General features: G+C 47.1%; 1 protein-coding gene across 1 annotated transcript in view; it reads right to left on the bottom strand.

The window, feature by feature from the left end:
• Positions 1-23,593, bottom strand: part of LOC147701266 (IgGFc-binding protein-like) — a 933,218-nt gene that overhangs the window by 103,008 nt on the left and 806,617 nt on the right. The window contains exon 26 of the mRNA XM_086929331.1: positions 7,856-8,236. Within this exon, the coding sequence (XP_086785457.1) occupies positions 7,856-8,236 (381 nt within the window). The remainder of the gene's footprint in view (positions 1-7,855; positions 8,237-23,593) is intronic.

The following is a 23,593-nucleotide window of genomic DNA, read 5'->3' as shown; positions in this document are numbered from 1 at the left end:
TTGGGTGGGATGATAGGGGCAACATTAGGGTTTGGGCAACTAAAAGGACCTAATAATCCTAATGACCAGAGAGGTATAGGTAACACTTGAATGGGATTATCGTTGGCACTTAAGGGCACTGTGCTCTGTGCGTGTATTTAAGTTGCTGATTATGAGGGGTTTTTCTTTCTTTCTTTTTTTTTTCTCCTTCTCTTTTTTCTTTCAAGGGTTTTTTTTTTCCTTAGCTTCACTGGAGGGCCCGAACACAGGATGAGGATATGGGGCGCGGGGGTGAGTGGGTGAGTGGGAGGGGGGGTGAGAGTGGATGATCCAGACGCTATCACACAGGCTCAGGATTGAGCCTGACTACTAAAGAAGGGAGGAGGAGGGGAAGTAGGGGGGGCGAGCAAACAGGCACACAGTAAGCATAGAAGCAATAGTCAGGGCTAAAGTAACAATTGCACAACAACGGGTACAGTTAGTAGGGGGATGTTCATCAGGATGGGTAGAGATTTTTTTTTTTTTGAATGGCTAAGTTAACAATATTATCCATCAATATTTGTGGCCTCAATGATCCGAAAAAAAGGCAGAGAACTGCAATAGGTCTCAGATAAACGGGGGCTAATATTGTATGTCTCCAGGAGACTCATGTGGAGGGATCTCAACTGCAACTTTTGAAGACTCTTGGATATAGACTGATTACAGCCACAAAACAGGCAACTAAGACACATGGGGTGGCCATTCTGGCAACAGGAGGGGGGCTTCAATTTGCTGGGTCTGCAGCCGACAAGCTATGGGCAGTATAGAAATGCACAAAAAATAACTATTTGCTCCTTATACGGGTGTGTTACGGACGATCCAGGCCTGCTGTAATTTGTCTCTAATGAGTTAGCACACTGGTCACTCCCAATGATTGTATGCGGTGATTTGAACTTGAATCTACCATCTGACTGGTCGCTGGGGCCCAACTTTGTATGCCAGGGGAGGAAACCGAGGGTTTTTAGAGCACTTCAGGAACTATGCATTACACATGGGATGTCGGATTGTTGGCAATCTAAACACCCCAATAATCCAGGATTTACTTACTTCTCTCACCCACATTCTAAACTTGCTAGGCTGGACTATGTGCTGGCCTCCCACGCTATCATATCCAAGTGTCTTATAGATGGACTACCCAGGGTCCTGTCACACCACAATCCCATAATCTTAAGTAATGATATCGAAGGGATACAACAGAACCATAATAGATGGACATTTGAAAGGTCTTTACTAGTAATCCCTTAAGTGCTGCTGTCAGCCGTTGTACGTCGCGAGCACTACCTTCGTAGTACTGCGCACGTCCAACTGCCGACGCAGCCCCACCCGCTTTTGAGGAAGTGCCGCACTGCCGCAAAATCGCGGCCGCAGCCAAAGGGTTAAACGGGAAATACTGTCAACTTATGGATAAATGGATACCAGAATTTCTAGAGGACAACCTGGGTAGCGCATCTTAAGAAGTGGTATGGGACACACTCAAGGCAGGAATTAGGGGAGAAATTCTCAGATTCTCATTAAAATATAAACAGGAGTTGAAACAAAAAACAAACACACTGCAGGGAAAATTAGCAACAGCAGAGGAAGGAATTATAAGGGCAGTACAGGGGGGTTTGAACATCGAAGGGGCACTAGGAGAGGTGGGTGTCGCAAGGAACAGACTAATAGAAATCTTCACTGAAAAAGCAATATGTAAAGGCACAATGAACAAGGAGAAAGCATACGAACTAAGTGAGCAAGTAGGACATCATCTTGCAGTTCGAACAAGACAACAGAATATAGCGAACACGATCAAAGAGATAAAAGATCCTAATAATAGCCTTAGGCAAGATCCCAAAGAGATAAGGGTAGCATTTCAGAATTACTATCAAGACCTAAGATCATATCAACCCGGAAACATGGATTTGTTCCAGGTAGATCCACCACTGATCATGTTCAGAGGGTGATCACACTCTTTGACATAGCAGAAGTAGCAGGAGACCCTATGGCACTTATACTATTAGATGCAGAGAAGACCTTCGATAGGGTCTCTTGGCATTATCTATGGATGGCTATGTCAAAGAGTGGAATAGGGGAACAATTTATAAATGCTATGTTATATGTCAACCATGAAGCTGTTGTCATGATAAATGGGGGAATGTCAGATAATTTCAACACGACTAGAGGGACAAGGCAGGGGTGTCCATGTTCCCCCCTATTATTCGCTATATTTATCGACCCGTTTATTCTCAGACTCGAAACCAATTTGGCTATATCACCTATCAAAATCCCAAACTGTGACACCAAGACTCTAGCATAAGTGGATTATATTGCAATAGTCACAAGCTAACCAAGCGAAGCAGTTAAAATAATGGAAGAAGAGGCTAGTCATTTTGGAGAGATCTCCGGTTATGAACTAAACCAGGATAAAACCCAGATAATCAATAATAATTAAAGCACCTATAAGGACGACAGGATAGTGGAAAATGCGATGTACCTGGGAGTAAACATTATCTCTAATTTAGATGAACTGGTAAAAATCAAAATGGATCCACTCATGATGCAAACGGTAAAAAGCCTCAGCCGATTGCATAATTTACATCTAACCATAATAGGTAGATGTAAAGCTAATAAAATGTTATTTTCCCCCAAATTTTTATACTTCTTTAGAACTATATGCCTAAGTTTGATCCAAAAATATTTAAAGATATAGGGCCCGATTCACAGAACTAACTTAAGACAAAATCCTAAACTTACTACCATTTTGGTATTCACAGAAGGCACTTACTCATGTTGGTATTCACAGAAGGCACTTACTCATTTCGGTATTCACAGAAGTTAGGACTCCTAACTTTCGGACTCCTAAATGCCTTCTGTGAATACCAAAAGTCCTAAAATTAGGATTTTTCTCAGTTTAGTAGTAGTAAAGTTAGGACTCCTAACTTTAGAACTCCTAAATGCCTTCTGGGAATACAGAAAGTCTTAAAATCAGGATTTTTCAAAATTTAGTAGCAGTAAAGTTAGGACTCCTAACTTTAGAACTCCTAAATGCCTTCTGTGAATACCCAAAGTCTTAAAATTAGGATTTTTCTCAACTTTACTACTACTAAACTGAGAAAAATCCTAATTTTAAGACTTTCTCATTGCGGGGGGCGGGGGGCACCGGAAGAAAGTAGTGCTGTGCAACAGTCAAAAGAAAGGAGCCAGTAGCCATGAAAGGACACAAATTACGACATGGCCGTCATACAGAGGGACTAACAAGTAAGCATGGGCGAATTTTGCGAATCTCGCGTTCGCGAATTTTGCGGATTTGCGAACTCGCAATCCGCAAAATCCGCGAATTCTCGCGAATTTGCGGATTTTTTTTTTTTTGTGTTTGCGCGGGTTTCTGCCAGTTCGCGAGGGTTTTGTACAATGTCGCAAATTGCGAACTTACCTGTCGGGTCGCAAGTTTCGCGAACTTGTTGTTTCTACGTGTCCAGCCTGTTTGGGACACTCTTCTTCATCACTGCCACTCTCTGTCACCACTGCCACTCTCTGACTACTCATGCCACCCTCTGGCCCACCCATGCCACCCTCTGTTTCATCACAGCACCCTCTGGTTGTCCAGTCAGTGTACATTATTGTGGCAACGCAAGCACACCTTCCCTGCCTCAAGTGACCTGAATTAATTTGGGGCTGATTAATGTGTCACAGAATATTTTTTTAGCTGGCACCTGCTTCCTTAGTGCTTCCTGATTAGTGATCTTTTGCACTTGCTAAGTGCTTTCATTGTTGCAAAATTAGTTACAACACCTGCCCTGCCTCAACTGACAATAATGAATTAGGGGCTGATTAATGGATTTGAACTGCCAGCCTGGCTCCTGCTTGTCTCCCTTAGCTGTAATTCAGGACCTTTGTGGCATATGTGTAACTATTCTGAGGTTCAGAGCAGGGTCACATAATAGTTGCAACTGGCAACTGAACTCTGGAGGGGCCCCTCAGGAAGCACTACAGGAAATGGCTACTAATGATGAGCCTGAACTTTTGAACCTGGTAAGTAGTTTCAGTTTTGCTAAGATCGTATTTCTGCAATTTTGCACTTATTCGCGGGGCGCGAAGTTGTACTGGGAAGCCGCGAACTCACGCGAACAGTGCGAGCAGTGCGAGCAAAATCCGCTGCTCGCGGATTTGGCGGGAGATTAGCGAATCTCGCGGATTGCGAATTTACCGAAAATCCGCAAAATCCGCGAGCGAAACGGATTTTCCGCCCATGCTTACTAACAAGCCTTAAACCTATCGGAAGGCAGCATTTAAGACACAAGCCAATGAAAAATATGGTTGGAAAGTGGGCGGAGCTTCCACAGAGCTTCCACTCCATCCTGAATACTGCATGCCTCACAAAGCGAGCAGCGCATGCAGGTTGCCGCTATAGGCTCAACCTAAAAAGGGATGGTTGGGGAAAACCTTGCACCCTGTGGCAGACACTTCAAGGGGCCTGCCACACTGTGCATGGTTGAAAGGGGGTCCCTTAGGTACCCCAACGGGTCCCTTCCGAGGCCTACGGAACGGCTGTCCAAATCGCTCATTGTACTCGCTTATTCAAAAACTTTCTCCATTGTGCTGTACGATTCGGTTCCAATTGACTCCGGCTGCCTGAATCTTGTTCGGAACTGGTTTGGACATCCGAAATGCTGCCTTGCATCGTACTCGGTTGTCCGGGAAAAGTGACCAATTCGGTCGGGAACATAGGTACCGTATCAGGTTCACAGAATCCGAATCCGGTTTGGAGCCTTTCCTGACGACATCGTAATCGGCCCCTAAATGCAGACCTGTTCCCAACCAAATGTTAGCACTTATTACATTTAAGTAGGCAAGCCAATGTTATCCTATGGGAGACGCAGGTCTCAAGGTTAGGAGTTTTCACTACCTGGACAAATAAAACTCAAAAGTACATGTCCAACCTTTTAATGAAAATGTACCCTGCCCTTTGGGCTACCTTAGGAGTGACTTATATGCAATAAATGAGGAGTTTCAGGCTTGACTAGGTTGTTATGTTCCCAATTTGAGATGTCAGTTCAAACTGCATTCAGGTTGCAATAGCAGTCCTGGGACACATTTTGCGAGTCTACTTAAGTGGGTGGCACAATAAATGCTACAGGCCCGCTAGTAGTATTTTATTTACACTGCAGACCCTGAGTATATTGTATGTCACTGTACAAGTAACTTTTAAGTACATTAAATCATATGTAAGACAATTTTACCATGTTTAAGGGAGAGAGCACAGGCACATTAGCACTGATTAGCAGCGGTAAGGTACAAAGAGTCCTAGAGCCAACAAAAACGAATTTCAGCAAAATATGGAGTCAAATTGTTTTAGAGAATACCACCCTAAGGCTAACAGGTCTAACACAACTCCAGACTGATTTTTGAACTAGTCATACAAATATAACCTGTGTTCAGGAATGGCACCAGAGTCGAACACCGCTCAGTTCTGACTAGTGCACAGGACAGTAGCAAGATATGATCACTCCATCTTACTTCAAGACATCAGTTTTGATGCAAATATAGTCCACATGTGTCTTAGCGCGGAGGGTATGCCAAATTCTTCAGGGTGCTACACTTGATGTGACGCTGTGCACTGGAATTGTGCCGCAGTCTCAAGCCTCACCACCTGTGCAGCAGTTAACAGCTACTTGGAGGGCCACTGTGTGGTGTGGTGAATCATGGTGGTGACTTTATGGCAAACTCCATCACTATCCTACTCACCTTTGAAAGTTCTGTTGCAAACAGGCACAGTGCTGTCACTCAGAGTGTGAAACATTCCACCGCATGGTTGTAATATGGGCTTTTCTACATACTTTTTTAACGATGGCAGTTTAAGGCTGATGAATCAAGGGGGATCATCTCCTGCCAATCTCTCTGCAGGGCAGATACAGAATGTGAATCACAGTTTAAATGGGCAGTGGCTGAAGGGAGCTAAGCCAAACCCCCTCTATAAGCTATTTCTCATTGTGAGCCAAATCTAATGTGTGGTTTCCCTATTGAACCATAGACATAATTGCATCTGCTGAAAATCTCTGTATATTGAACAAGCTAGCCTGTGAGTATGGTTGATGAGGATTCTGCCTAAATGAATATCTGTGGGCCCTTTCAGTGCCATTATCAGAATCAACATCTGCCTATTCAGAGTTAGCTTTTGAAGGAGAACACCCAGAACTCCTTTGAACTTTTGTACCCAAGCCTTTCTCTAATGCCCAGGGGTCACTAACTATAAAATAGAAGTCTTGAATCATTGGCAATTTTCTCCTTGCATTGCCAATGATTCAAGACTTCTATTTTATAGTTAGTGACCCCCATTATGTCTGTGGTCGACTAATCATAGCTGTGTTTTGTGTCGAAACGCCTCATTGACAGCCACAAAAACCTGCTACTTCTCTATTTCTTTATGGATTTATCATATATGGTGATCTAATGCAACTAGTGTGCCAAACATTTTTGTGCTGCCATTTGACATTTGCTCAAATGTAGCTTTATGTTCTTTCCTATGGAGCAATAACAAGCTATAAAGATACTCCATAGGGTAAGCTGTCACCCTCACCCTCTTGACAAAGCCTGCTGGAGCCCTAGTGACAGTCTCTGTGGCATAGCTCCATGTAGGTTGAACCTCAGACAGCTACTTCCATTCCTACTCCTTCTACGAGATTAACTTACTCCCCCTTTTTCCACTGGTGGTCTCGCTTTGAGCCGCACCATTGTTACAAGAGGTTATATGCGACATTAGACGAGAGAGGCTGTTTGAGACAATTCTCTTGTTTACATAGATCATTAAAAGAGAAAAAATGGTTCTCAAAAGATAACAGAAGTGGACTGAATAATCAGAGGTTTGCTTTTGCACATTAGTCGTCTCCTCAGTTTGTCTGAGAGCAACACACTCCGCACTGCAGAATGTTTATTTCTTCCAGACCACAACTAAGAATCTTTGAATTGTGTTTGCCCTTGCTGAGAGTCCTGCAGGGCAAACCACTGATATCTGATCCAACACCGATTACAGTTGGTTGTTCACTGCATCCTGGGCAAGCTTACCTGTACAGGTGTCTGACCACTTCTATTTGAATTGAATTGAGAGAGCAGGTATAAGGTACACTGCAACATTCCTGGCGCACTAAACAACTGGCTTTAGTTGTTTACAGTTACACAACTAATAACTTCATTGTATGACATTGTTTTATCTTACTTTCATATACCTTCAATGATTGATAGATCATTTTCACCTCTGTTGTTAATGGATTAAGCAAGGAAATATGGAGTTTATACATTGTTAATCATGGATGACCAAGGGTTAACCGTGTTATTGACAAGTACCTGCCTGGAAAAGCACAGTAGTCTTTTTTAAAGGATGGAAAACAAAGGACTTGAAGGTAACAATGCACATCTTTAGATGGTTAGCTAATGTCATACGCAAAATCCATGATAGATTTAGAGAAGAGTGAGAAAAGGGTAGTAGAGAGGAGACATTATTCCGTGGGAAAGTAGAAAAAGGACAGAAGGTGGTTGGTTAAACAGAAATGAGATAGAAGTAGTGGAGAGAATAGACATGGGCAGTGTGTGAAGTGGGAGAAGTCATGCAATTTGGGATCAGAGCAGGAGGAAGCAAAGAAAAGGGTGAGGGGACCCATAGAGTCTCTTAATGTGAGCAGTGACAAAGGCTGTAGCTGACGCAGACAACAGGGGAAAACAAAAGAGCTTCACCAGATCAATTACAACAAGGGTTCTGAGTGACGTCATATAAGAAGAAAGTAGAAGACATTTCTAGTTAGGGTCCAAACCAGTATTAGGTAGGCCATACGTGCTATGAAAGCTGATAGGTAGGACATGTACTTACCCAAGCCCTCTTGCTCGCCGAGATGGTTACAATCTTATCCTGGAAAAATATATGGACACGTGCTGCCAAGTTTGCATCCTCTGCACTGCAGATCTGGAAATCCACCACTACTCGGAACCAGAATGGGGATGCGCCATCGCAGAGTGAGGTCACCTCATAAGCCCCATTCAGTGACACAATTTCTGACATGCCATCGAAGGAGCTGAACTGGACCCCAGGGTCCATGCTGCATGTCCCTTCCTTGGGGAAGCATCCTCGCACCCCTTGTCTGACCGTGCACAGCTCATTCGTTCCACAAGAGAACTGCTCACAGAGTACCCCTCCAAATGCTCTGCATGTGCATTTCTGGCTGCAGTCCTTTGAGACAATGACTTCGTTCACCTGGAAGAGACAACAGTACACTGTCAGAACACAGCTCGTTTGGGCTCCATTGTCCCACTTCCTCATACTGAGATTAATGTCATGTACTGCACATCCATGTCAAATAACTCAGAGAGGCTTTTTTTGGCCCCCTCCAGAAATAGGCTTGCATCCACATCATCCCCTCTATAGACAACCTATCCATCTCAGACCTGCCCCGTTGGCATTCCATTCCAATTGTTTTGATTGCCCTCAAGAAAGCAGCTATAAAATCCCACAAAGTAGAAAGCAGCTTGCCCAGTCAAAATTTCAACAAAACGCCACATGTTCTGTTGATTACTTTGGGGTGTGATCTGCTTGCATTTTCACTTGGCTAGAAAATGTGGTTGGAGCATCTTAACAGGACTGGTGGCTTACCTGAGGGCTCTCCATCTGAAAAACTTCAACTCACACTTGCATTTGCATGTCAGCCTTCTAAAGCCTCTGAGGTCTTGACATGGTAACCATTTCATCATCCCATTAACATTACAACTTGTGGTGCAAGCACAGTTTCCATTACCCAACTCAAAAGTGAAAAGAAAAAGAGGTTATCACTCCATGTGCTGACATCAGGGTTTTGTAAGAGAAGATATATAGGACCTTGAGGGAAACCGGGGGTAATAAGACCATTGTCTAACACCAGGGGTTCTGGAAATAAAGATATATAGGACCCAGCAATGCAGAAGGAAACAGCGGTCTGTCAGATTATATAATGACACCAGGGTTCAGAACAGAAGATATATAGGACCTTACTGCACTAAGGGAAACAGGGGTCATCAGTCCATATGCTGACTCCAGGTCCTGGAACAGAAGATGCAGAGGACCTTTCAGCGCTGCAGGAAACAGGGGTTTGCCAGTCAATATGCTGACACCAGGATTCTGAACAGAAGATATTTAGGACCTTACGGCGCTGAGTCAAACAGTGGGTCATCACTCCATATACTGACGCCAGGATTTGGAACCGAAGATTTATAGGGCCTTGCAGTGCTAAAGGAACAGGAAGTTGTCATCTCATATGCTGACACTGGGGTTCTGAACAGAAGGATCTTCAGCGGTGAGGGAAACGACGGTTCTCTGCCAATATGCTGACCCTGGGTTTCTGCAATGAAGAACACATAGAATCTTACAGTGCTGAAAGAAACAGGGCATTGCCAGCTCACACAGTGACACTGGGCATCTGAACTAAAGATACACAGGACCTCACAGCACTGAGGGAAATAGGGAGTTGTCAGCTCATACGCTGACACTGAGTTTGTGAACTGAAGATACATAGGACCTACAGCCCTGAGGGACACAGGGGGTTGTCAGCTCATACACTGACACTGAAGTTGCGAACCGAAGATATATAGGACCATAAAGCGCTGAGGGAAACACAGGTCTTCAGTCCATACGCTGACACTAAGGGTCTGGAATGACTGACAAAGAACCATGCAGATTTGAGGGTGCTGACACCAGGCTCTGGAACAAATTTATCAGACCTCACAGCACTGAGGGAAACAGGGGATTGTCAGTCCATATGCTGACACTGGGGTTCTGGAACGGAAGGTATATAGAACCACAGAGCGCAGAGGGTAATGGGGTTGTAAGTCCATATACTAACACCAAGGTTTTGTAATAGAAGCTATAAAGCACCTTACAGAGCTGAAGGAAACTGGGTTGTCAGTCCGTATAGTGACACTGGGGTTCTGTAACTGAAGATATATAGGACTTTACAGCACTATTGGAAACAGGAGGGGCGGAGAATTGTCAGCCCATATGCTCACACTGGGGTCCTGGAACAGAACCTAGGAACTTACAGTGCTGAGATAAACAGGGGATTGTCAGTCCATATGCTGACACAATGTTCTGGAACAGAAGATATATAGGACCTTACAGCGCTGAAGAAACGGAAGGCCATCAGTCCATATGCTGACACTGGGTTTCTGGAACGAAGGAGAAATAGAACCTAACAGTGCACAAGGAAAGGGAAGGCCATCGCCCTCATGCAAACACTGGGTTTCTGGAATGAAGTCATAGAGTAGCTTAGAGTGCTGAGGGAAGAGAGAGAGTTTTCACACATATGCGGTCACTGATGGTGCTGAGGGTGCTGAGAGAAAGGGGAGGCCATTGGCCCAGAAGCGAACACAGGGTTATAGAATGGAAAACATCTAAAACTGTACAGCGCTGAGGCAAAGGGGATGCTGTAGGCTCTTATGCAGACACTGTGTTTCTAGATTGGAAGACCTACAGAATCTTGCTGGTCTGAGTGAAAGGGGAGGATTTCCAAACTTATGAGGACACTGGAGCTCTGGAAGGGAAAACATTTACAATCCTACAGAACTGAGAGAAAGGATGATTCATCTGCCCATATATAGAAAGCGGGGTTCTGAGTCAGAAGAGGCTCGTTGTATGCTGTCTTTGTGGACCTAAAGGCAGCCTTCGATTTAGTCCCTAGAGAAAAATTGTGGCAGACCTTGGCTGATTTAGGATTAAGTCAGGAACTCCTCACCCTCCTAGTTCGCCTTCACGATAATAACTTTGCCAAAATCAGATGGGGCAAGCAAGGAGAAGTCACAGATCCCTTTCCAGTAGAACGAGGAGTAAGGCAAGGGTGCGTTCTAGCGCCAACACTATTTTCAATTTACATAAATGGAATTGTAGACTACTTAATGAAAACCCCAAGTGATGCCCCAATTATAGCAGGCTCCCGCGTCCCTGTCCTAATGTTTGCGGACGATACGCTTTTACTTTCACGCACCCCGAGCGGTCTCCAAAAAGTGGTGGATGCCTTTGGTGAATTTTGTGACAGTAAGGGCCTTGAATTGAATACCACCAAAACCAAATTCATGTGCCTAAACTATCAGTCCTCTTTCAAAGGTGTAATCAAATATAAAGGTACCCCTTTAGAAAAAGTGGACGCTTTTACTTACCTAGGCATCACCCTCCAGGGAAACATGAAGTGGAAATCGCACATTAACAAGACACTATTGAAGTTTAACCAGCTTGCTGGCGCAGTTGGCCTGAAACATCGTAAATCGCTAACAAAGCCGGTTAACTGTGCACTCGAAATATACAACATGAAAGTATTAGGCGCCTGCTTATATGGATCCGAATTATGGGGGTTTTCAAATTTGGGAGAGTTGGGACGTGCAGAAAACAGATTTTTACGAGGGCTAGTTATGGTTCCTCAAAGCACACCCACAATTCCCCTGAAACTGGACCTTGGTAGAAAAAATATCGAGGACATAGCCAGACTACGGCCGCTTTTATACTGGAGACGCCTGATGGTGACCCCAGAGCTGAGCCATTATGCTGCAGCTCTGGAGGATGTTGTTGAGTTCGATCGTTTCCATTGTATTGAATGGCTAAAAGAATTACGGGGGCTTCTTGCATTGTTAAATTTGGAACACCTTTGGGGCAACCATGATGTGGCTAGCTTCCCTTCGAAAGCAAAATTGAAGGAATTATATTGGGAGATGGTGTATATAACAATGTTCCGTAAAGGTTCTGTATCAACAATAACATCTCGATTTTGTGATATTAAAATGTACTCCTCTTGTGAAACATATTGGGACATAATAGAACGACCACATGATAGAAAATTATACTTTCAATTTCGTATAAGAACTCTACCAGTGAATGCTTTCAAAAAACGCTGGTCTCCATTGTGGGATGAACATTGTTATTATTGTAAAGATCAAATTGAGCACATTTCCCATTTGTTGTTCTGTTGCCCATTATATGCTAGCCCTAGACGTAAATGGCTGAAGCCTGTGTGCCTAAATATTGGCACCCGTAGCCAATCTACAGCACTTAGAATACTTGAATCCGATTGTTCGACACCATTTGTAGTTGCCGTAGCAAAATTTCTTGCCTGGGCATGGACAATTCGCACACGCACTTTAAAGTCAAATGTAAATGAAATAGTGTTGCCCTAATCTAATTATTCTACTGTAAGAACTGTTTTTAAAAGAAATTATTTTTAGAAATAACTGGAAACTTTCTTGTATTTTTAATGTATAATATTCGACTGTCACTGTTTAATAGGTATTTTTAGAATTATTTTTTAACTGTAGTATTTATTGTAATAGGGTTAGGAAGGATGCTTTTATGACAAATGTCGAATAAAGCTTTGAAATTTGAATTTGATTTGAGAGAAAGGATGATTCATCTGCCCATATATAGAAAGCGGGGTTCTGAGTCAGAAGATATACAAGACAACTACAGTGCTGAGGGAAAGGACAGACTGGCAACCTATATGCAGACACTAAGATTCTTGAACCAAAGACTTTTAGAACCTCATAATTCTGATAGATAATGGAGGACGGTGGCCCATATGCGGACACAGGGTTTCTGGACTAGAAGGCATAGAACCTTACAGTATAAAAAGAAAGGGGAGGGCACCAGGCAATATGCATTCACTCGGGGTCTGCAAAGCAAGCTGTATAGAGCCCTGCTAAGGTTCTGCATTGGAAGACATACAGGAACTCACAGAGCTACCGAAAAGAGGAGGGCACCAGTTTATATAAAGGTATATTGGACCGCAGAACGGTGACGGATATTCCGTTTGCTGAAATATAAATTCCATAGGATATAACAGAGTTTATATTTCAGAGGATAGGATATGCTTCACTGCTGTGATAGAGTAATACATCTGCCAAGATCTAAATCAGACCTTTAGACTTGTTCTTGGAGTCTTTCCCTCATCAATTGTGCTCATTGGTGGGCTCTTGGCCTTCTCAGATACAAATTTCGCTCCGAAAAGTTGGCCTTCTGCAGTGCAATGCTTTGGTGATTATCTCGAATTCTTTCTCCTAGACATTGACCACAAGGAGCTACATAGCTTTCAACAGGACAAACCAGTGTGGTCAGGCTGATTCGAGAATCACAAAGGTGGATTGACTCTTCACTTCAATCCGGTCTCCTCCTGGAGTAAAGAAAGTTTCTTTACTCCAGGATTGGAACTTTCATAGATTCACATGCTTGAGTCATTCCCAGTCATCGAGAGGGGAGTCACCAGTATCTTTAAATGTAATGTTTTAGTAGACATAGAACATAAGGCCTAATGCCTCATTATTTAGTAACATATCCCTGTCCTTATTTAAAACTGGACACAACTTAGAAAACAGCCAATCACATACCACCACCCTGTAGAACCTTCCTGTGAGAAGCTCCAGTCCCTCATATTCTTCACTGCATGCCATGCTAGGGAGTGTCCATTGAGCTCTGCTCAGTTTTTTCCTCAAGCTGTTGAAAGATTTTTCACAGTTTTTTACCTTCGTTTGACTTTACATATATACAATCCCGATCTGTACATCTCTGTTTAGGTGAAGTAAACTGACACCCACCATATCAGCAACACTTAAAGAAATCCTCTTTGGACCCTGTGGCACCTGCAGGAAGGAGAGATTGCACATCGATGACCCTCACAAAGACTGTCTTCATTTTCTTTGTCCAGACCACAAACCCAAGGACTGCAAGGTATGCCGCACCTTTCCAACTTAAACTTTGAAAGACTGTGAAGGGAGGCTTCTCTTGTGGCTGCAGAGGCTTAAGAACAGTGTGATGGGAGCGTGGCCAAGATAGCGGCCTAAGCAGACGTCTGTGCCGGAGTCTCCCCGTACTGAACCCCCTTGGCGCCCCTTATTATATTCACATGACTCCCCTAGCACCTCAAAACCCAGCCGCCTCCACTGAGGGGACGAGACCGGTGTGGCGAACCCCAGAATCACTCGGCGAGACTCCCGGGAACCTCCCGAACCAAAGGTGACCCGCCCGAGCAGCCGGAATAGAAATGGCGGCTGGGCTGGCAACCTCTGGCGGCTGATTGGGCCCCCCGTGGCGGATCACCGTGCCCCCCGCTCGGCCGAGCAACACAGGGGCCGAAGAAAAAAGGCGGTGGAAGCTGGATGCTGCTGTCGCGACATTTGCGGCAATATCGGAGGGTTCGACTGGAGGGGCTGAAATCGAGGCCCCGGCTTCAGGCCTACGCGGAGACTATGGCGCTAACCCCCAGGAGCACCAGAGACCGAGTGGCGGCGGGGCGGTTCCCAGGCGGCAGATGGAACGGCAGGCCAGGCTGCGATCCACCAATACCCACAGAGAGGTGAGGTGCGTGGAGTGTGGCTGGCGGAAGCGCTTAACTCGGGGGGCATCACCGAGCCCCCGGCGGAGAGTGAGAGCGGGAGCCCGCCTGTTCTGTGGCCCTGACAAAAGCCCTTAGCACTGACAGACCGGGGAAAGACGCAGGAAGCCTGAGCGAAGAGACCCCGACTGGGGAAGGGCCTGGGGAAGAGAACCTGAGGTCCCGGCTCTTGGCCTGTGGCAGACCCCGAGAGTGGTCGGACAGCCCCAGTCAGATCCAGTAATGACCAGCAGGCACAGCCGAGCAGCGTTCCCCTAGGGGCTCTAGCAGGAAACAGGGGCGACACTGAGTAGCTTGGGGAGCACCTACCGGGGGGCATAATCAAGCCCCCGGTGCACGACCGAGGGGGCCCACTCACCTTCCAGCCCAAGGAGTTCGCAGCGAGACGGCACTGCCCCGGAGCAACTGACCGCCGACCGGACCGGCGATACGGACGCTCTAGGCAACCAAGGAGAAAGAAGGAATAGCAACGCATCACGGACACTCTGCGGAAGTCCCGAGACCCAACAGGCAGGTTCCATAGCAGGCGTGGGCCACGAGCTGGGCTACACACAGCGGGGGCCGAGAGAGCACCAGCAAACCTCCCACATCTATCCTTACTGGGCTCAGTCAATCACCATTGCTGAGTGACCCACTCCCAGTCTGGACGCCCTTTCGGGGGCTGGAGCGAGGCCAAGTTGAAACTGAGAAGAACCAGCGAAAGGGCACAATGACAGGCCTTAGGAAGAAAGGAGAACGGACGCTCCCTGAGATGCTGGGCCAGACAAAGGTGGACAAAGGCCCACTCACGCCCGTGAAACCACACCCTAGCCCCGCCGGGACAGACGCGCCAATTACCAAGGCCTTTCTGGAGTCACTATTCAACTCGCTCAGAGACGATCTTAAGACGCTACAGCAAGAAGTAGCGGGAGAAGTCAAAGAGATCAGGCGCGATGTAGACGACCTTGGGGAGCGGGTGATGGCCATCGAGGGGAAAGATGAGGCCAGGAGCGAAAAAATAGACCTACTACAACAGGAGGTCATCCGCCTGAGAGATCAGCAACTGGACCTGCAAGCACATGCGGAAGATTTGGAAAACCGGTCCCGCCGGAACAACATACGTGTCCGGGGAGTCCCTTTGAAAGAAGAGGGAACCGACATTACAGCTTACTTACAAGCCCTCTTTCGCGACGTCCTAAGGGAACCCTCAGACTTTCAAATCAGGATTGACAGAGTGCACAGAGTGGGACCCCACAGACGGGCACCTGCCCCTCCACCCGACATCCTGGCTTTCCTACCGGACTTCCCCCTTAAAGAACGGATTCTCAGGGAAGCAAGACAGAAACAACCACTCCAATTCCGCAACTTTCCCATTGCACTTTATCAAGACCTATCGGCCATAACCCTGCAGAAGCAGAAGCCGTACAAAGTGGTCACGGACTTTCTTCGCAAGGAGGAGATCCCTTTTTCCTGGGGCCACCCGTTCAGGTTGATCTTTAAATGGAGGAGGGCTCTACAACAACTACGATCCCTGCAGGAAACGTGCACACTGCTGGGCCTGGAACAACCGGAAGAACAGACACCTATGACACAGTCCCAGGGGCAGACTTCGGAGGGCTGGCAGAGGGTGAGACGCAGACGATCGCCCAAGCTACACTCCAAACCGGAGGCCCACGTCATCTCGCAAGAACGGGCCATTGCCATTCAGGAAGTGGTCAAAGAGACGTTGACATCAGAATGACCTCCTTCGAAGTGGGGTTGACTCCTAGCTTTTTCTATGCAGGTACCGGGGGGGGGGGGGGCAGATGGGGGACCACGACGGCCGTCACTTGGACACGCTCCACTAAGTAACTTTGCCACAGCCCTGCAATGGATGGGCAGGACTGGGACACTGAACTACTCACAAAGTTGGGAAGTTGGGAACCGGGTGAGGGGGAGGGATCCAGCAGTTCTGGGAATGGTTGGGGCAGGGGTCGGAGGGGGGATCGGTTGGGGAGGGGGGAGTTGCAGTTAGGAGGTTGAAGGGCAGAACAGGAGGGGGGTGCTGAAAGGGGGGATCCGGGCGGAGGGAGGTGGGCTGTCCAGTGCTCCCTTTTTCTTTACATTTTCTTACCCACATCATCATTTCTGTCCTCGTCAGTGGGTGCCATCTAGGGGCTCTCCAACCCCCAGCATCCCAGAGGACACCTAATCGCACAACAGCCGAACTTTACTGATACACACTTAATGACACCTAACACCCTAAAGATACTGACCCTTAATGTGCGGGGTCTTAACAATCCAGTCAAGAGAAAGACTGTACTGTCCTACCTTGAAAGCACGCAGGCAGACATCTGCCTACTCCAGGAGACATACCTACTGGCCCGAGACTGCCATAGACTCCGCTCACGGAAATTCACTAATCAATACTATTCCTCTAGCCATACTAAAACAGCAGGGGTCGCGATCCTGGTGGCGCGCAACTTCAAGAGGGAAATCTTCCATAAGATTGCAGAAGTGAGGGGCAGGCTATTGGCATACCGCATCGCCTTAGGCGGCCTCACCTTCACGATAGGCTCCCTGTACTGCCCCAATGAAGGATAGGACCGATTTTTCCACTCAGCTCTCACGGACATCACTGCCACGCACGACAGACATATCATACTGGGGGGAGACATGAATATGGTTTTCGACCCAGCTTTAGACAGATCAGGGCAGCGCTCCCACCAGGCAGGGACGTTTCCTCCTTCTTGCTTAGAAAGGATGACAGAGTACGATCTACATGATCTATGGCGCCTTAATCACCCGCGGGAGAGGGTTTACTCCTACTACTCTAACGCACACAAAACATACGCAAGGCTGGACTATCTCCTAACCATACGCCCAATATGCGCCCTTATGTCATCCACAGACATTGGGGTCATCTCACTATCAGACCACGCTCCAGTTACCGCTACACTAACCCTGCCCCCTGTAACACGACCACCCAGGATATGGAGACTTAGGGACACTCTCTTACATAGGAAAGAGGTAGTCAAACACATACAGACCGCTATCCAAGATTATCTTACCCACAATGCCAACTCGGACACCACCCTTGCGACTCAATGGGCCGCCATGAAAGCAGTACTTAGGGGAGAGTTTATCGCCCTTTGCGGAGAATAAGGCTAGAAATGAATGAAATGAAAAAGGATTTGTAAAGCGCATGGCTGCCCGGGAGCGTCCCAGCGCTGAAGGTGCAGTAGAAAACTGAGGAGGACAAAGGGGATGAGAGGCATACATTTTTTTTTAGTTATTATTTTGGGAAAAGATATGTCTTCAGAAGTTTGCAAAACTTCATATGGTTCGGTTCAATTCTCATCAAAGCTGGCAGGGAGTTCCAAAGGGTGGCTGCCGTAACTGAGAACCGTCGCCCTCCAGTGCGGGCCCTTTTGACTCTATGAACAGTGGCCATATTGCCTTGGGATGAGCGCAGGGGCCTAGTAGTTTTATAGGGATAGAGTATTGTCCCTAGTATTGGGGGTCCTTTACCCTGCAAGGATCTGTGGGTGATACACAGAGCCTTAAATTTGATCCTTTCTTGGACCGGCAACCAGTGGAGGGTTCTGAGTGATGGTTTTGCTGATGCTCTCCGGGTGGTGCCTGTTATCAGCCTTGTTGCTGCGTTTTGGGTGCGCTGAAGGATGTTAATAGTATATTCAGGCACAGCCAAAAACAGGGCCTTGCTGTAGTCCAATCTCGACAAAATGAGACCTTGAATGAGCAGCTTTTGGGAATGTTTCGGGAGTAGGGGAAGAATCTTCCGTGCTGAGCGAAGTATGCCCACACAGGTGCCAGCCGTTTTTTTGGCCTGTGTTTTCATGGAGAGGTCTTGCTCCAGCCAGAACCCTAGGCTCTTGAGTTCTTTCTTAGGATGTGGAAGAGCTCCTAGACACGGTGGCAATATAGAGGTGGGGAGGGATGTTATTCGATGACCTAGAAGCATAAGCTCAGTTTTTGTGCCATTTAGTTTGAGTCGCGAGTCGCACATCCAGTTATAAATTCCTGCAAGGTAGTCATGCAGTTTTCTGATTTTGTCTTTTTCCAGTGAGAGTGAGACGACCATTTGGGTGTCGTCAGCGTATGTGACGACTTTGATCCCAAAGGGAGTGACAACATCCTCCAGGGGGGCCATGTAGACGTTAAATAAGGTTTGAGCCCTGAGGAACCCCACACTGGAGGGGGAAAGACTTGTAGCGTACATTTCCTTCACAGACCTGGAAGGTTCTGTCCTTCAGGAAGGATGTGAGCCATCGCAGTGTGGTGCCTCTCACCCCTAGATTAAGGAGACGTTGGATCAGGATATCATGGTCCACAGTGTCGAAAGCAGCGCTTAGATCCAGGAGGATCAGTAAAGCAGATCCTCCTGAATCTAAGATGCACCTTGCTTCTTCGACCACTGTGAGAAGGGCGGTCTCAGTCCCCAAAACCCTGTTTGCGAGGGGCGGAGCAGATTATTTGTTTCTAGGAAGGCCGAGAGTTGTTGATTTAGGCCTTCTCTGCAATCTTACTCAGGCCCGGCAGCAGAGAGATTGGTCGAAGGTTTGTGAAGTCTTGGGGGTCAAGTCCTGGTTTCTTCTGCAGTGCTTTAACCACTGCGTGTTTCCAGCTGGGGGGAACCACTCCTTGGTCAAATGAGGCATTGATAAGGTCAGTGGCTAGAGGCGAGATGGTAGGTCCCACTTGCTGAAGAATGTGAATAGGGGCTGGGTCATTCGGAGATCCACTTTTCATGGCTGTTAGAGCATTTAAGAAATCTTCATTGCATATCTGATTAAAGAGGTCCAAAGTGGGGCCTCTGGTTGCAGCAGTAGGACCCACAGGGGCATCACTGACAGATTTTGGCGGGAGGGATTGCAGGATGTTTGTTATTTTGCTCTCAAAGAAAGCTGCTACTTGGTTGCATCTGGTAGCCGTGGGTTACTGCATTGAAGGGGGATTAGGTATTTTAAGTAGCACTCTTACTATCTTGTAGGTCTCTCGAGACGAGTTGGCGGCGGATCTAATTTTCTCTTCGAAAAAAGAGGCTTCGGCTGTTTTTCGTGCCGACTTATAGGTTCTCATGGCTTTTTTGTATTTCTCTTTGTTGAGGGGGTCCCAGTCTTTTCTCCATCTCCGTTCCAGAGTTTTGCAGATTTTTCTTAGGTTTTTCAATTCTTGGGAGTACCAAGGGGATTTAAAGATATTGCTTTTTTTCTTGGGTGCTACTGAGTCAAGGGTGGTGGTTAGCCACTTAGTAAGATTCGTGTTGGCTTTCAGGGGGTCAGGGACAGCGAGAGGAGCAGATTGTTCTAATGCTCGAGTCCAGTTTTCAAAGGAAAGTTGGACCAAATTCTTTCCTGGGTGCGAAGTACCTGACCTTGCGGAGTCTCCAAATTAGTTTGCAGTGTGAACGGGATAAGAAAATGGTCGGTCCAAGGTAGTGGGATTGGGGGCAAGATTTCAATTTTAGGGATGTTGGAGAAGACTGGGTCTAAAAGATGTCCTTTAGCGTGCGTCGCCTCAAAATTTTTGAGGGAGAGGTCGAACGCGTTTAATTCAGATATAAGGTCAGCTGCAATTTTATTATCAAGATCATCGAAATGAAGATTTAGATCACCTAGTAAAATAAAATTGGGTTTCACGGTACATGAAGTAATTGTGGTCTCTAACAATGAGCCTATGAATTCTCCTAGGCTACCAGGTGGGCGGTATATAAAAATACCTGATAGAGATTTGTTTGGCGTAATTTGAATGTAGAAATTGATGCTTTTGCAATCCGCAATTCCTCCTTCTTGTATTCAGCATGTCAGATTGTCCCTGTAAACTATGGCTAAGCCAGCTCCTTTTCCCTGGGTTCTATTTTGGGACTGTATTAAAAAACCATGAGGTAACATGCTAACAATATCTGCCTCCGAGTTAGGGGTTAGCCATGTTTCCATGAGGAATAGTATGTCCAGGTCTGTGTCTTGGATCATCATGTTAAGTTCTATACAATGTTTAGGTACAGATCTGCAGTTAAGCAGGGCCAGGCTTACATTTTTCGATGTATGGTGGTGATCTTTCCGGATAGGGTCACCATGGGGAGTTGGTAGTGGTAAAGCGGGGGTGATTTTAGTTCCAATTTGTAGGAGTTCATCTTGTGAGTAATTAATTCGAGGATAAGGAGAAATGGGCATGTTATCTCGCCCTGAGCTCGGTCTGGCCCGGACGGGCCCAGACGGGCTTGCCTCTGGCGCGCCTCCCGCGCACCATCGGCGCGCCCGGTGTGCGTACGGGGAATGGTGTTCATTTTATAGGTAGTGGGGCCAAATTGCCCACCCACTAGAGCCCTGTCCAGTGCCTCTCCCAAGATGGCGCCCGAAGTCTGCGCCTCGAGGGGGGTGGATGTAGGATTGACCGGGTAGCCCTGAAATCGGCTGCCGGTATGCTCTGAATTCCGCTTGAAATGCAGTGCAATCCGGTCACAGAATGCTATTTTCGATTCTGCTGACAGTCAGGTAATTTTAAAAATTCAAGCAAGTACAAATGCCTTAAATGCGTTTTTTTTTAAAAGAAGGTTTAAAACAATTTACAATTTACAATTCACACTCTACTCCCGGCTTCCGCCTCAGGAGTCCACGCATGCAGTACTGATTAGGAGGTAAAGGCCCTTTTATAGGTAGTGGGGCCAAATCGCCCAACCAATAGAGCGCTGTCCAGTGCCTCTCCCAAGATGGCGCCCGAAGTCTGCGCCTCGAGGGGGGTGGATGTAGGATTGACCGGGGAGCCCTGAAATCGCCTGCCGGTATGCTCTGAATTCCGCTTGAAATGCAGTGCAATTCGGTCACAGAATGCTATTTTCGATTCTGCTGACAGTCAGGAAATTTTAAAAATTCGAGCAAGTACAAATGCCTTAAATGCGTTTTTTTTAAAAGAGGGTTTAAAACAATTTACAATTTACAATTCACACTCTACTCCCGGCTTCCGCCTCAGGAGTCCACGCATGCAGTACTGATTAGGAGGTAAAGGCTCTTTTATAGGTAGTGGGGCCAAATCGCCCAACCACTAGAGCGCTGTCCAGTGCCTCTCCCAAGATGGCGCCCAAAGTCTGCGCCTCGAGGGGGGTGGATGTAGGATTGACCGGGGAGCCCTGAAATCGGCTGCCGGTATGCTCTGAATTCCGCTTGAAATGCAGTGCAATCCGGTCACAGAATGCTATTTTCGATTCTGCTGACAGTCAGATAATTTTAAAAATTCGAGCAAGTACAAATGCCTTAAATGCGGTTTTTTTTATAAGAAGGTTTAAAACAATTTACAATTTACAATTCACACTCTACTCCCGGCTTCCGCCTCAGGAGTCCACGCAAACTAAACGGGACAAACTCACACGAAGAGTGCACGAACTAGAACACATGCACCAGCGGACGGGGGCCCCGCGAATATGGAAACAGCTCAAAGTGGCCCAGCAGCTGCTAACAGCTCTAGACTTGGACCGCGCTGAATATGCAGCTCTGTGCCTCAAACATACCTATTACACAGGGGGGGACAGATGCGGTCGTTTGCCTTCCAATCGGCTACGGCCAGTGCAACAACAACGGAATATCAAAGAGATTTCCAGGGCGGATGGATCCACGGCGATGGGAGACACGCAAATAGCAGAGACCTTTCGTGACTTCTATTCCGCCCTGTACTCTGGCGACCACCCGAACGTGACGGCAGCCACACTTTACCTAGAAACAGTTGAGCTCCCCTCCCTGGCCCCAGTACAGACAGCCTTTCTGGAGAGGGAGATCCGAATTGAAGAGGTGGTTACCGCTATCACCCGATTGAAGACAGGGAAGGCACCAGGCCCGGACGGTTTTTCCGCTATTTTTTATAAAACCAAGTTGGCTCCCATCCTCACCTGCCTTTTTAACTCCTTCGCTGAGACGGGGGCCATTCCACCAGACCTCCTCCGAGCTTCCCTCTCAGTCATCCCGAAACCGGGGAAAGATTGAACCAAATGCGGATCCTACAGGCCGATCTCGCTTCTTAACGTCGCCCTTAAGCTTTATACTGGCATACTGGCGGCACGACTTGCACCTTATCTCCCGGGCCTCATTGACCCAGACCAGGCTGGCTTTGTCCCCGAAAGACAAACGGTAGACAACACCAAGTGAGTAGTTCATTTGATTAAAAAAGCCTCCCGCATACCAGGGGAACGTATGATGTTAGCAGTCGATGCTGAGAAAGCATTTGACCAGGTACACTGGCCATATTTGGAACTAGTCCTGGCCAAGGTTGGGATTGGGGAAAAGTTCTGTACTCTGATATTCAACTGTTACAAATCCCCTACCGTGGTGGTGAGGGTTAACGGCTGCAATTCATCCAGCTTTGGAATTGAAAGAGGGACGAGGTAGGGGTGCCTGTTGTCGCCCCTGCTCTTCGCCCTATACATGGAGCCACTTGCGCAAAGGGTACGACTAAACAGGGAGGTTACTGGCATTAAGTTTGACGAAGACGTACATGCCATCAGTCTCTACGCGGACGACATCCTAATCTCCCTAGAACAACCACGCACAGCCCTACCGGCTTGCATCACTGAGCTCGAGGCCTTCGCGACAGTGGCAGGGTTCAAAATAAATGAGGACAAATCCACAGCACTGGACCAGTCTCTCTCTGACTCCACGAAGGCCTTCTTGCGGAACCTCCTACCCATTCGATGGGCGACTGATACTGTTCCCTATGTAATGATTCAGCTGGCCTCAACGCTTGGCGGAATGACGACAGCAAACTACGCTACCCTTCGCACACGGATTCGAGGAGAATTGAGCCGCTGGAGACATCTCCCCCTCTCCTGGCTGGGGAGAATTGCCGCGGTCAAAATGACCATCTTGCCGCAGGCCCTCTATCTATTCCGAGCCTTGCCTCTATGACCACCTGGAGGCTGGATCAGACAGACACAAGCAGACCTAGCTCAGTTTATTTGGCAGGGCCGGAAGCCACGAATGAAGAATACAATCGCCATGATGGCGCCAGAATTCGGGGGGTTAGGCATACCAGACCTCCATAAATACTACCAGGCAGCACAACTCCGCTACCTGGTCGAGTGGAGCTGGTGGGAATCCGGGAAGCACTGGCTTTTCCAGGACCAGGCGGTGGCGGGCGCCCACTACAGGAGGTCCCCTTCCTACCAAAACCGCATAGACCTGCAAACCTCTACGCCTCCCATGTAACCCGAACCTCGCTGGGAGTCTGGGACGCAACCAACAGCTCTC

The sequence above is a fragment of the Lissotriton vulgaris genome, chromosome 7 (assembly GCF_964263255.1).
Source record: "Lissotriton vulgaris chromosome 7, aLisVul1.2, whole genome shotgun sequence".
Classification (NCBI taxonomy): domain Eukaryota; kingdom Metazoa; phylum Chordata; class Amphibia; order Caudata; family Salamandridae; genus Lissotriton; species Lissotriton vulgaris.
The sequence above is the reverse complement of the archived record's forward strand: the minus strand, read 5'-3'. Positions and strand labels throughout refer to the sequence as shown.